The 13,485-nt window shown below is 40.1% G+C and overlaps 1 protein-coding gene across 1 annotated transcript; it reads left to right on the top strand.

Moving 5' to 3' along the window:
• The first annotated feature begins 1,197 nt into the window (after positions 1-1,197).
• On the top strand, positions 1,198-11,450 carry LOC308389940 (gap junction beta-3 protein-like). The gene is made up of 4 exons (XM_080871549.1): positions 1,198-1,523; positions 5,098-5,305; positions 7,925-8,226; positions 8,309-11,450. The coding sequence occupies exons 2-4, from the start codon at positions 5,135-5,137 to the stop codon at positions 8,640-8,642; spliced, it is 807 nt and encodes a 268-aa protein (XP_080727675.1). The 5' UTR covers positions 1,198-1,523; positions 5,098-5,134; the 3' UTR covers positions 8,643-11,450.
• Positions 11,451-13,485: the final 2,035 nt, after the last annotated feature.

Here is a 13,485-nt window from a genome sequence, read left to right as displayed (position 1 = left end):
TGTTAAAAAAAACAACAACATTTTTTTCCCCAAACCTAAATGTCCTGCTATTTGTTTTGTATGCAGGTTATTTCATATAAAATCTGTCAAATTGGAAAAAGGTTTCGACTCAATCCCCTCAGAATCGATTTCACTCTGGTAATCTCAGCATAAGTAATACAATATACTATTTTTCCAAAATACAGTACCTACACAGGGTTGCACTAAAATTTGGGACCTTTTTCAAGAAGCGTACCTTTTCCAGCCCTCACAATGTCTTAAATAAAGAGGATATCCACATGGAAATTTCAGGGCTGAAAAACAGATTTTTGTTCTGTTCTGAGAAAATTTATTTTACCCTTAGTCCAAATCTTTGTTTGGTTTGTTCAACATGGAGAAAACCTGCAGTGAATATGGGTTCCCTGTTGCTTGTACTCTGATAACAGAGGCAGGCAGAAAATGCAAACTGTTTTTATGTTTTTATTATTAAGCACATTGAGTTTGCATGTAATGCAATGTGCTATAGGAATGAAATTACAAATGCCAGTGTCACACCAGAAATTTAAGGAGCTTGGAAAGAAAAGCATCTGGACTTCTTTAAGTTTCTTGAAGACATTTCACCTCTCATCCGAGAAGCTTGGTGGAGAGTCTCATATTTAAGCCCTATGGGAGTGTCTTTCCACCAATTCAAGAAACTTAAAGAAGTCCAGACGCTTATCTTCCCAAGCAAAGATTATAATGACCTCGATGACTGAGAACCTTCACAGACAGACCGAACAGAAAGTTAACACTTATTATGGAAAATCACACTGGAGGATGAGACGGGCAAAAAGCAGGCTTTTCCTATACTGTAAACTGTTTTGATTAGCCACCTATCGCACATGGTTACACAAACTTGAAAGGTTTATCCAGATCAAAGATCCAGGCTGATTTCTGTTAATCTACTGTGTGTCACAATCATTAAACAGGTTGAGATAAACTGCTGCAATCTGCTCCCAACCCTGTTTGATATACTATGATTCTGCTAAGCTGTTTGCCATCTGAGGATATTTGCATTAGTTTCCACAAGCTGTCCGCATTCAGGGTGTGGCGTTTTCTCTCTTAGTTACTCTCTTCAACCCCCAAACACACACACACACACACACACACACACACACACACACACACACACACACACACACACACACACACACACACACACACACACACACACACACACACACCAGGCTTTCTGTTTGACATAGCTGGATGTTCTGTCTTCCTTCTCAATGAAGAATTTGTGTCTGTTGCTTTACTTATTTATAACGTGTTAGGTTACATGTTTTCTAGGGAGTGGAGTCTACGCAGCCGATGTTCATGTGTGCGTCTGTCATGACGTCGCTGCTGAATCTGGTTTGGCAGGCGTTCTGAGGAAAGAATGAGTAGACAGAGGCAGCAGGGGAAAGAAAGGAGCTGAAAAGCTGAAAGTAGCTTTTCCCTTCAGTGCTTAGTCTTCGCCTGCTGGTGTCGGCACACGGGGTGTTTAAGTGGCGTTTCACTTCCAAGTAAGTTCCTTTCTCTGTTTGGTTTTCAATAATTTTACTGTATCCTAAAGTCAGGAGTGAGCGGTAAACATGGAAACTGTATTCAGGAGTCTGTCATTTTTCCCCTGGCCAAGCTAAAGTATGTTTTTGTTCTTTTTAAAAGTAATGCAAAAGGTGAACACGAGTTGTTTATATGCTAGAAAAATAGGGAAACTCATTTAAAATAATAACCAGCTATGGAACAAACATTTCCTTTTGTTATGACTAAGTGTTAGAATATGAGGGGAAAAAAATGGTGGTCAACTCTAGGTTCATCAAAAAGACCGAGGCGTGGTGGAGCGGGGTTCACATTACAGTAAAAACTTTCCATGTAGCCACCGATGATACATAAAGTTTCTATTAAAGTGCCTCCTTTATGTCTTTTAGGTTTTCTCTTTGCTTTAGTCTATGGTACAAAACACTGCTGCTGAGGATCCTGGGATGGCTCGTTTGTATTTCTTTTGGTTCTTTCCTGCATCACTGACAAACTGTCAGAATGCCCGCCACCAACGATCAGCTGCTTCTCAGTCCACTACTGTTAAACTAGACTGTACAAGCTACGAACAAAGCACGTCCACAGTGGCATTAGTAGAAACCACTACTGATTCCTTTTATTAAACAATAATTGTCCCACAAAAATTGGGAAATCCCTTTAAGTTTAGTCTTAGCACAGACTAACATTACAAGCTGTTTGCTTCTGTCCTCTTCTCTGTGCTCATATAAACTTAAATACAGCTGAAATCCCATCAAAGCTGTTCTCATTTATGTTTTTCTGCTTCTGTTGTCCAACAGCACAACAGGTCCCAAAAAGCTTTCAAACCTTTCTTCACTTCCGCACAGCTAAAATACTGATATCAGTGATTTTGTATAACAAAAATGGTTATACAATTTTTAAATACAATTTTTTCTTTTTACAATTGTTAAATAAATTGTGTCATTTTAGCTACAATTAAATGTGAAATGATCCTTTTGGAGAAAAAAGAAGCAACAGAATTTCATAAAAAGTTAAAAACGTTTTCACTCAGGGAATGAAATTTGGCTACTCTACATGTCATAAACCTACTGGACCCTCAAAAAGTCAGAGCAATGGTTTAGCTAATAATGGCTGTGTGTTGGTCTTACGTAGAGCCTATGGACAGCTTTGCAGATTGTCACCTACATGTTATAACTGATTAATGCCACCAGGGGGCAGCGTCACAACCAGCTGCATGTCAGCTGCTCTCTTATGGTGTGGTTGATCGTTCAGCTAACTGTGCAGACGACAGAAATGATAACATACAAGTAGCTCAAGTGAAAAATGTCCACTGAAGAACTGTCTGTGCTTTTCGTGCTGTTTTTTTCCTGTTATTTCCTGTTTCTGTCCACTTTGCTGCTCTGAACATCTGCATTCCCTGCATTCCCACGCATGCCACTCCCATCCACCAGGAGTAAACCATTGGTGTTAAAGTGGTTGCGTGTTACAGAAACCATATGGATTTTATTTCCTTCTTCTAAACGACTGCAGTACTTTGAAAGTTCATCCTTTTCTCTTTGAAAGAATACACCCACGCCTTCCATTTAAGCTTCTTCTCCTATATTTCTGCATTTAACATTTGCCTGAAGCACATAAAAATCTAAGCAGAAATGTAGCAAAAAGCATCAAAAGCATGTTTTTGTCTTTGCAAGCTTTGGAAACTCTGAGAGTTCAGAAAACTTCACTTTGATTGCACACACTGAACAGTGTTCAGAAACCATAGCCTCGTAGATAAGCTGGGGTGCATGTCATTAGGGTGTTCACTGATAAATGTCATTCAGCAGCAGCAAACATGCAGACAGTTGATACTGACAGATAACCTGTGAGCACATAGAATCCAAGAGCACAGTGTTAATAAAAGACTCTCTAGGTGTTAAAACCACACAGACATACAGTCATGTTGTGCTCAGATTATATGTGTACATATTTAAGAAACACCTTCAGTTATTTACAGCTTCATATTTCTATTCTTGGACCGTAGTAGAGTAACTTTGGAGGATTCATTGCTCAAAATAAGTCTTATTCGGCTTATCCCAAGCCTTAAGGCAGCCTCTGAATTTATCCTCTATCTGAAACAAGCCATTTCATCTGCCTTTAAGGTTTTAATGCCAGAGCAGTGTGTCTGTGACGATCGTATTGGGTATATCCACTGCCACTGACATCATACACAGTCAAACTGAGAAGAGCGTGAGTCTTTTTCTAATATGAGAAGCTCAAATGTCTATAATAAAAAAGCATTAGCACAATAACTCTAATACAATTCAAGATTTTCACAAGCTTCCCTGCACATTTGTGTGTGATGCTTTGTTTTGTCCTTAAGAAAGATGCAATAATCCATTTTGCAAGAAAGAAATGTGTTGGTTGCATTTCAGGAGTTAGAGCAGGTCAAAGATTTACTGGATGGTTAGTGGTTTGATCCCTGCTCCTCCAGTCTGCATGCAAAATGTCCTTGGGCAAGATACAAACCCCAAGTCATTCTCCGATGCATCGATCGGAACATGAATGTGAGTGAATGTTAGCTAGAAAGCAAAAAACAATGCTTTTGTGAATGAGGCATGTTATATAAATCACTTTGAGTGCTCCATTTACATTTTGTAAGGTAAACAAGTGGTTAGATGCTCTAACCAGCCCAAAAACATTGCTGAAGGACATGTGACCATATTGCTTTAACACTTGCTTCATAAACAAGCTGCTTCTGTCAACTGCATGCATTCAGAATCAGATACTTGTTCTAATACTAGAACCAATAAAACTGGAACACAGACTTGTCAGCTTCAAAAGGCACCAATATGACAAACGACAAATGAGATAAAGAGCGTTAGCCACTTGTGCAGGCACCCATCTGTCAACCAAGGGAACCACGCCCACAATAATACATAACTTTAAGCCTTGTATACACTGTAAATGGGTGCATTAAACAAAAGTTAATCTCCTGTAGATTTGTTATGAAAAGAATAAAATGAGCTGGCCTTAAGTGTGCTTGTTTCTGCTCTAAATTTGGGTTTTTAAACTAAGTCCACAGGGCCTGACTTGTTTCTGGGGCTGGTTTTTGGCACGTTTGCCTAGATTTAATGCTTCAATCTCAGAGGATGTCAGCTGTCACAGCTAATTTAAACTAACATAAAATTGTGGTGGTCATATTTTTCTACATGTAGGCAAATGCAAACAAACGGTAGATTTGTTTTATTCATCATTTTATGGCCCTTATTTTATTTTATTTTAACTGTTTACATTTTGTTACAGTTACTGAAGCATGCAGTTTCATTAGTGAGGATCCAGATAAGATGAATAAGCCTAAATAATGATTTATTGGGCATTAAAGGGAATCAGCAGTTGTACTGTTGTGCAAACCTACAGTGTTTCTAAATGTGTACTCTCTCCTGTTTGGCTGATACGAATGAATTCATGCAAGCCCAGACATGTATTTATGTGACCCACATTGCAGCTGATCCTTAACGATAGCAAGACCAAATTTGAGAATAAGAATAGAATGCAAAGCTAAATCTAAGGGAAGGTAATTAGTATTTTTGTTTTTCTTCACAGAGCATTTATCTCCAAGGCCAGTCCAGCAGCGACAGGGATGAACTGGTCAGGATTGGAGAATCTTCTGAGCGGAGTCAATCAGTACTCCACGGCGTTTGGGCGGATTTGGCTGTCCATGGTGTTCGTGTTCCGAGTGTTGGTGTTCGTGGTGGCAGCTCAGAGGGTGTGGGGTGACGAAAACAAAGACTTTGTGTGTAACACCCGACAGGTAAGGCTGTCACTAACCCCACCTTCCAATGTTTTTCAGTGACAGGGAGAAATAAGAGTTGTTGAGAATGTTACAGCACTGGTTCATAAGCCCTTCAGGGAAATCTGGTCCACTGATTTTCTACATTTACACTCAATATAGAGACGTTTTTAAAACTGGAAAGTTAACCTGCCCGAGTCACTTCAGAGGTGGTGATGGTGGTTGTGGTCTTGGTTTGAAAGAATGTGCTTTACAGTCCAAAGCATAGATAAATGAAAAGAAAATGGGCTGACAATTAATGTCAGCTGTCCTCAAAAGTTGAATTTGTGTTGGTTACTGATGCAGAAAACTATCACCAACCAGCAGTTGATTAAAGAAAAAGATTCAGCTACCAAATGACTTACTCACACATACAGTGCCTTTGGATGGTCTAATTGGGTCATTTTGGATTATAATAAAGCTTCTGTGAAGAAATTTAACTGAAAACAAAGATGTTAGCCCAGAACAGCTTCACTCCTCCTCAGGTTTGATTCACCAAGTCTTCCACATACAAGGTTGTTTTCCACCCACATAAACATCGTGCCTGATGGTTAATTACCTGTCAAAGCATCCTGATGTTCAGCCAAAGCGCTTCTGAAACCGATGTAGCCAACACATCTCAAAGTGGCAGAACATGTCTGTGAGCCATGGCCACACCTTGCCATCATATGAGACGTTAAGGTCACACAAATCGAGCTGTGACTGCATCGCTCAGCTCGCTCTTAGCTGTTTCGTCTTCGGGACGAACTTGTTTTTTTCTGTCCTTTCATCTCCTGACGACTCACAAACATACGCTGACATGTCCTTGCATATTGGGAGGGATCCAGGGTTAATTACCCCGTTACCTGAATGGACTGAAGAAACCTTCCTCTCTGCTCTTCATCCAAGTTTAATGAAATGTAAAATATATTAAGTATCATCATAAATCTAATGAAGCCTCTATTTCACCTCTATACTGACCTTGTATTTGACCTTCGCGGTAGCAGGAAATCTGTAATCCTGCATATTTTTTAAAGGATACAAAATTTTATTTAATTATATTATCTCATAAGTTGAACTTTTAATTCTTTCAGAACGTTGTTAAAGTACTATGACTCAGTGAATGCATCTAACTTTTTCTAACAAAGGTAACTGCAAAAGACGAAATTCCCTCTTAGACACAATATGTTGGCAGGCTGGGATCTACATAAATTCAGTGCAGCTTTCTGATATAATGTTTCAGTCTTCTCTATACAGAACTTTTTATTCTAAATTTGAAACTGTTATATAATGAAGAACGCTGAAACTTTGTCATATGAACTAAAAGATGAAAAATTGCCCAGCAGTGACTTCGGTCTGTCAGTGCAGCTTTACCTCTTTGGTCTCGTGTTGTGAGCGCTCTGTTTTGCATGTAGTCTTTATGTCATTTGACTGTGTTGCTCTGTGTGTGATGTGCAGCACGACACAGTCGAACACTGCGATGAAAGTCAAAACAACAGACAGATATCACATCGAGACAACACGGTTGAACCGAAAATCAGAAAGACACTAACGAAGTGATCGTAAAAAAATTCAGTCGACATGAACAGCGGTCGTGAACAAAACAAATGTAACTTCATAAATATGACTCACATCGTTTTCATACTGTTAATCCATCTCTTGTGTTCCAAGAATCACCGGACGCCACTAATGTAGTGATTTGATCCTTCCCTGTCAGAGTACAGGTGCGCCGAAAAATGCCACCAATAGGACGGGTTTATGAACTTTCACCTTGTGGTCTGTTTATCCTTACTGTTCACACTAATGCACGAGCATCACAGCCACTGAACGTGACCACAAAACAATTATTGATGACTTTTCCACACATCATAAAGGCAAACCTTCCTTTGCTCACTGTTCCTATTAAAACAGGAGCCAGTTTTGCAGCTTTTGTGCGCTGCGATTTATTTGTCTTCCATTTAATCAGTGGGATCTTCTCCTCTCACGATCAATACAGAACCTACCCAGCATTTCCAATGCCTGCCTTAAACCTCGACTGAATGTTAATTCAGTTGTGCACTTCGGTGAAAGCCTCTGCAGTCACTCGTTTATTTGAGCTTTTCCTTTCATTTGTCACGTATTTACCAAATTAGATTGTAAGACTGAATTAGTGTTGGTGTTACATTAAAAGCCTTGTATTAAAAGCATATTGTGTACAGCATATTATAATTATAGGATATCTTCTCAAATAAATGAAAGCAAGCAAAAAGTAAAGAAAAGCAAAATACTTCATGTCTCACTAACCTGGTTCTTTTTGTATCTTTTGTCTTAAACTTTATTTTTGTTTTATATTTATGCCCTAAAAGCAGAAACTGGTTTCAAAGCATCGTCAGTTTTTAGCGTCATACAGAGGCATTAAAACCTTCTGCATCAGCTTCTCATTCTGACACCACAACAGTCCCTCTGTTTGTATTTATCATCATATGACATATGCATTAGCTGTACTCTAAAATAAAAATACAGCCACTTTCTTTTCTCCAAGTTTCTCTTTAATGCAAAAATCCTTTGCTCTTGCTGATTTTCTCCATCTGAGACGTGAGACGAGCTACTTAAGCGAGTTACGACCCCGACTTTGTTTTGCAGCCCGGCTGTACCAATGTCTGCTACGACCACATCTTCCCCATCTCCCACATCCGCCTGTGGGCGCTGCAGCTCATCTTTGTCACCTGCCCGTCTCTGATGGTGATGGCTCACGTGAAACTCCGTGAAGGAAAGGACAGGAAATATGTCGAGCTGCACCAGGGCTCGCACCTCTACGCCAACCCTGGCAAGAAGAGAGGAGGCCTATGGTGGACGTATCTGCTGAGTTTGATCTTCAAAGCTGGATTTGACTCAGCTTTTCTCTATATCCTGTTTCAGTTATATCATGGATATGACCTGCCCAGGTAATGCTGGTAACTTACTGTTATTAAAATGAACCAGTGTTGTTCTGAACTCGTTAAAACCTGCTGTACTCTTTTCTGTCAGGTTGTCCAAGTGTCAGCTGTCGCCGTGCCCCAACACCGTTGACTGCTTTATCAGCCGTCCGACGGAAAAAAAGATCTTCATGCTGTTCATGGTCATCTCCAGTGCGGTTTGCATCCTCATGTGTATCCTCGAAATGATTTACCTCATCGGCAAGCGCATCATGAAAATATTAAAGATCCGACATGAGAACGAGAGGCTCGTCTTCGCTGACCAGCACGAGCTCACTACCATTGCTCCAGCCCGCTCTCAGTGCAGAAGCAGGAGAGATCCGACAGTGACCGACAGCGAGCTGGAGTTAAGCAAGAGGAAGGATGCTAAAACTACAGTACTCTAGCATTCTGCAAGCTGCAATCATGGCTCGCCAACAGGAACAGAAAGTACCCAATAAGACTACTGAAACTGATCAAAAAGGGTTGTAAGCGATGGGTATTGTTTAGGTTTTATCCGATACCAGTACCAAACTGGTACTTTTGAAACAGTGCCGGTGCTTAAACGGTGCTCGAACCGGTGCTTAAAGAATGGAGAACACAAAATTGGTCCAGAAACCTCTCATGTTCAGCTGTTTTTTTGTAAAAAGATAACAATGTTAGAGTTTTCTGCAGCTATAGGGGATTTATAGTATCACTCTTGGCTGGAAGCAGTGCTTAAACAATGGAAAAAACAATCTTTGTACAAAAACCTCTCATGTTTAACTGTTTTCCACTTTTTCTTTGGTCATTTTAGCCTTTTTGGCCAGGGTGAAGGGAGTATCTGCCATCAAACAAGAAGACAGCCGCATGTAACTACGACGGTGTTTGCTAGTTCACCCTACATGCATTAATGTAATAACGTGGTTAGCCTACTCAACGTAAATTACACACGAACAACATGAAGCTACTCACGCAGAGAAGAACGGCTGCTGCTGCATCATCATCCGTCATCATTTCTGCTACACTGGCAGGGCTAGGGGCCAGGACTCTACTCTTCGGGTTTTTGGGGGATGTTGCTAACTCCGGGTCCAATAACAGGCAACCCACCCGCAGTAGATGCGCTCGGTGTGAGCTCTTGCAGCAAGCTATCAAATACGGCGCATTTCTCGGCTTTTAACAAAATGCTATACGTCGCCAGGTGTTTCATCAGATTCGAGGTGTTACCTCCTTTGCACAATATCAGCTTCAAGCACTTGTTGCAGGCTGCTGAGTTTGCATCTTTTGCTGTGAAGTACAGCCAGACTTTTGACCGCTTCGCCTTGGGCATTTCTAATCTGTAGCTCTGCTCTAAAAGAACATACGTGCCTGGGCCCACCTACTACGCTCGCAAAGGTAAAATGATTGGCTGGAATCCAAAGTGTATGACATCTCAGGAAAAAAAAAGCACCGAAATGTGCGCTGCTTTTCGGTCTGGTTACTACCGTTTATGACAGAACCGGTGCCATAATGGCACCGGATACCGGTACCCATCCCTAGTTCCTGTGGATTATGATCCTCTCATCCAGCTGCATATGAAACGTTCATGATGTCAGCTGCATTAAAGAAATGGCACCTAGAGCTGCTGACCAGAAAACACTGCTGAAGAAGAGGACTGTCAGCGGTCCGACATCGCATTTTTTCACTGTTTATGTCACAAAGATGCGAGGACAAACATTCAGGTTATTCCGTATCAACAAGATAAATTAAATGGAATTTAATTTTAGGTTATTGATTTAAGAATCTGCAGCAAACGACTATTTAATTAATTGTCTCACACCATTGTAAATATTGCAGATTACAACACTTGCTATCTAAAACTGCACTGTTGAAACTGCACTGTGCAGTTTAACATCTTTACACTGACAGAAAGGGGTGTTTGGCTGGTTCGGACACTTAAGATGTGTCACAGGATGTGAAATGAGTTTGAGATTCCTGCTTTACACTAAGATACACCCGGCTTGTTCTGATCTGAGGTCTACGGTGCATTTAATGCACAGTTTTTGCAGTAAAACTGCAACCCTGACAAAGATCTAACAATTTTGTATACAATTCTAAAGATTAAAATAATATTCAGTGAAATGTGTGTTAATTATAGACACATCTATTTTTATCGTTTTGTTAGCGCCATCATCTGGTGGTTGAATCTTGTGCTTTAATAAGGCCACCGTAATGTCACGGGGCAGCAATGGAGGCAGGAGGTCTGTCCCCAGTTAAAAACATCAGGTGTGGTTTTTATTTCTGACTTTTCTGATACTTAAACAGAAAAATATGCCAAATGTAAACAAAGCTGTTGATTTACTGATCGATCTACACTCCCACCATCATCTATGGTCTCATCTATGTCCCAAAAATTAGATTGTGGAAAAGGCGCCTGGTCTCTCCATTAGACTAAAGTGCCAAGTAGGTGCCTTCTAAGTGAGGAGCATGAGATAAAACCTTGGGGCACACTGGTGAGATTAGAACAAGGGCAGGGACAGGATGGGCTCCTCTGGTTAGCTTGGAGCAGCAGATGGATGGATGGATTTTTCTCCTGTGCTTGCTCTTGATTATCAAATCTGGTGGTACCTAAATGGCAACAGATGGGTGTAAAAACTGTGCCTTGGGCCCTTTGACCTTCAGGCAAAAATGCCGGACTGCGATATCCAAATTGTGGCCACTACTGCAGTTGGGTCCAAGAGTTAAGTTAAGGCCACAGAATTTGAAATATGATCCTTAAGTCATTTTTTTATCCCACTTTTGGAAAGAAGTCAGTCGGAGTAGCTGTCGGGTGGTGGTAGCAAAGTTTTACAGTAAAGAAGAAAATATCCGACTCTCACTAACCGTTTTCAGAGCTGAAGTTTGGGAATGGTTAGAAAGCAAACACAAGTGATCTGCTGGACACCTGGGAGACATGTTTTAGACACATTTTTGCTGTGTGGCCTGTTAAGATGAGCTTTAGTCACCAGGTTTTAAAATTTACCTTTAATTACGGTTATTAGATTTTTACTATTTAAAGTGGAGAGTGTGAACCTTAGCTACTGTCTTTGTGTGATTTTTACGAGACATGTCTACTTTAATCTCTAGTTTAATCTTCGCACTCACTTCTGCTCTGACTATGAGTCAGCTGGAATGACATGCTGTGGTCCAAGATTATTTTTTATATAAATAACAGGCTGTTGTTGACATTACAGTGATATATTTATCTGCTTGTAATAAAAAAGAAGCTGATTATAAACTGTTTGTGTAGACTGTCTTTTCTTTGCAGGAATGAAGCTGTATATGTGCAGTATTATCCTACAATGCTGCTGCGTTGTTGCTTAAACAGCAAATAAAGGTTTCATTTTTCATTAAAAACACAGAGTACTTCACAAATACACCATTTGTCATATTTATCTGACTGAAACCTGAGCAAAAAAAGTCAAAATGTGGAACAATAACAGTTTAAACATGTTACCACTAGATAGCAGCATTCTCAAAATTGAACAAATGTGACATTTATTTGCATATTTGCACACTTTATGAACATTTAAGTTAAAGTTAATATCAATAATGCTTCAAATTTGTTTGAACTACATACAGTTTTATTTGTATGTCAGGCAATGCTTCAGTATAATTGCCCGAATAAGTGACCAGCGGTATTTCATGATGATTGTGAGACTTTTAATTCTATTTCATGAAACACAGACAGCTCATGAAGTTAAAAACTCCAGCATGAAAAAATAAATTTTAACATCTTTTAAACTGTTTACTTTCAGTATTTAATATCATTGCATCCACATGAAAATAGACACATTACATGTTTTGTAACTAAAAACCTGTCAGGATTTATAAATTAATTACATTTATTATGTTTTTACTCATCTTTAATGTTGCCAGACCCAATAAAAGGAAAGCAATGCATTTAAAAAAAAAAGAAAAAGACATGACTTCACTATAGTTTTAGCACATTGCTAAGACATCCAGATGGCCAAATTAGACCCTTTGGTGGGCCAGTTCTGGCCCTCAACCCTGATGTTTGACACCCCTGTTGCACAAGGAATTTAAAAGACAAGAGTAATGCGGTTTTCATCCAATTTTTCAAAGCAGTTTAACAAAAAAGCCAAAAAGGGCGACAGATCTTTTAAAAAATTTAAATGTCTCTTTACTTCAAGACGGAACGTGTTGTTAAAAAAGGATCCGAGTCGAACTGTCACACGGAATAATACCCATTTCAGGTTTTACCTACAAAACATTCACTGCGACGAGAATGGGATTCGAACCCACGCGTGCAGAGCACAATGGATTAGCAGTCCATCGCCTTAACCACTCGGCCACCTCGTCTGTGAACCCGCACGAATATTACTGAGTCTGGACATCAGCGGGACCAGTACGCAAACATGATACATAGATAAACGGTGGGCAGCATTTGACGCCATGTTCGCTTTTGTTTCTGCGCCACTCTAACAGTAAATACGGCTTTCACTGTAAAAAGTCTGCAAAAAAACAAAAAAAGTAAACGTAACAAAGTGGGCTGAGTTAAATTTAACTCAACTTAGCAACTACCAATAGGAGCGAAGGATAATCTTGATTGACATATGAGTGGGTGGCAGCCACTGTGTAGACTCGTCGATGTTCGACGAGCTGATCGGTTTAAATCTGTGTGTGCGTGTGGTTAAAGGCTTACCAAAGCTGTGAGGAAAAGGAGGCTGCAACTGCGATTTATCATCAAACACCAACAACGTGTAAACGAAACGTTCATGATTAACCGGAAGGCAACAGGCGGCACAGGCACTTGCAGTACAGCAGTCGCTCCAGCAGAGGGAGATAAAGACCACCAATTACAACTAGAGGGTCGCCAAATAAATGGCCTCTAGTGCCTGCGTATCCCATATGTTGCGTCCTAACGTTAATTAGTTATGTAAGGATATATGTATATTTATGCTTTGCTTTGCTACACGTGACTCAGCATGCTTTATGACCACATACTGGACCAGATGAGGTCGTGTAGCTCTTGCATTAAGGTTATGTTTGCATGACAATGATGCTTTAAATCTTTCCTTTTGTTAATAATTTAATTTCTCAGGGTGTCTACTGCTGTCATGACCTGTACATGCACACCTGATATTTATTCATGTGGTGTCAATATGCCATCATGTGTTTGAATCCAGTTTATAGTATCCCATCTATATGTGGTACTGCAATCAGTCCAGATTGCAGGTTTAAGCAGTCAGATTTTCCGGTCTTGGCGAATCACAAGGCAGAAGACAGACA

Source organism: Rhamphochromis sp. 'chilingali' (genome assembly GCF_963969265.1).
Source record: "Rhamphochromis sp. 'chilingali' genome assembly, chromosome: 21".
NCBI lineage: Eukaryota > Metazoa > Chordata > Actinopteri > Cichliformes > Cichlidae > Rhamphochromis > Rhamphochromis sp. 'chilingali'.
Note: the sequence above shows the minus strand (reverse complement) of the source record. Positions and strands in the feature narration are given on the sequence as shown.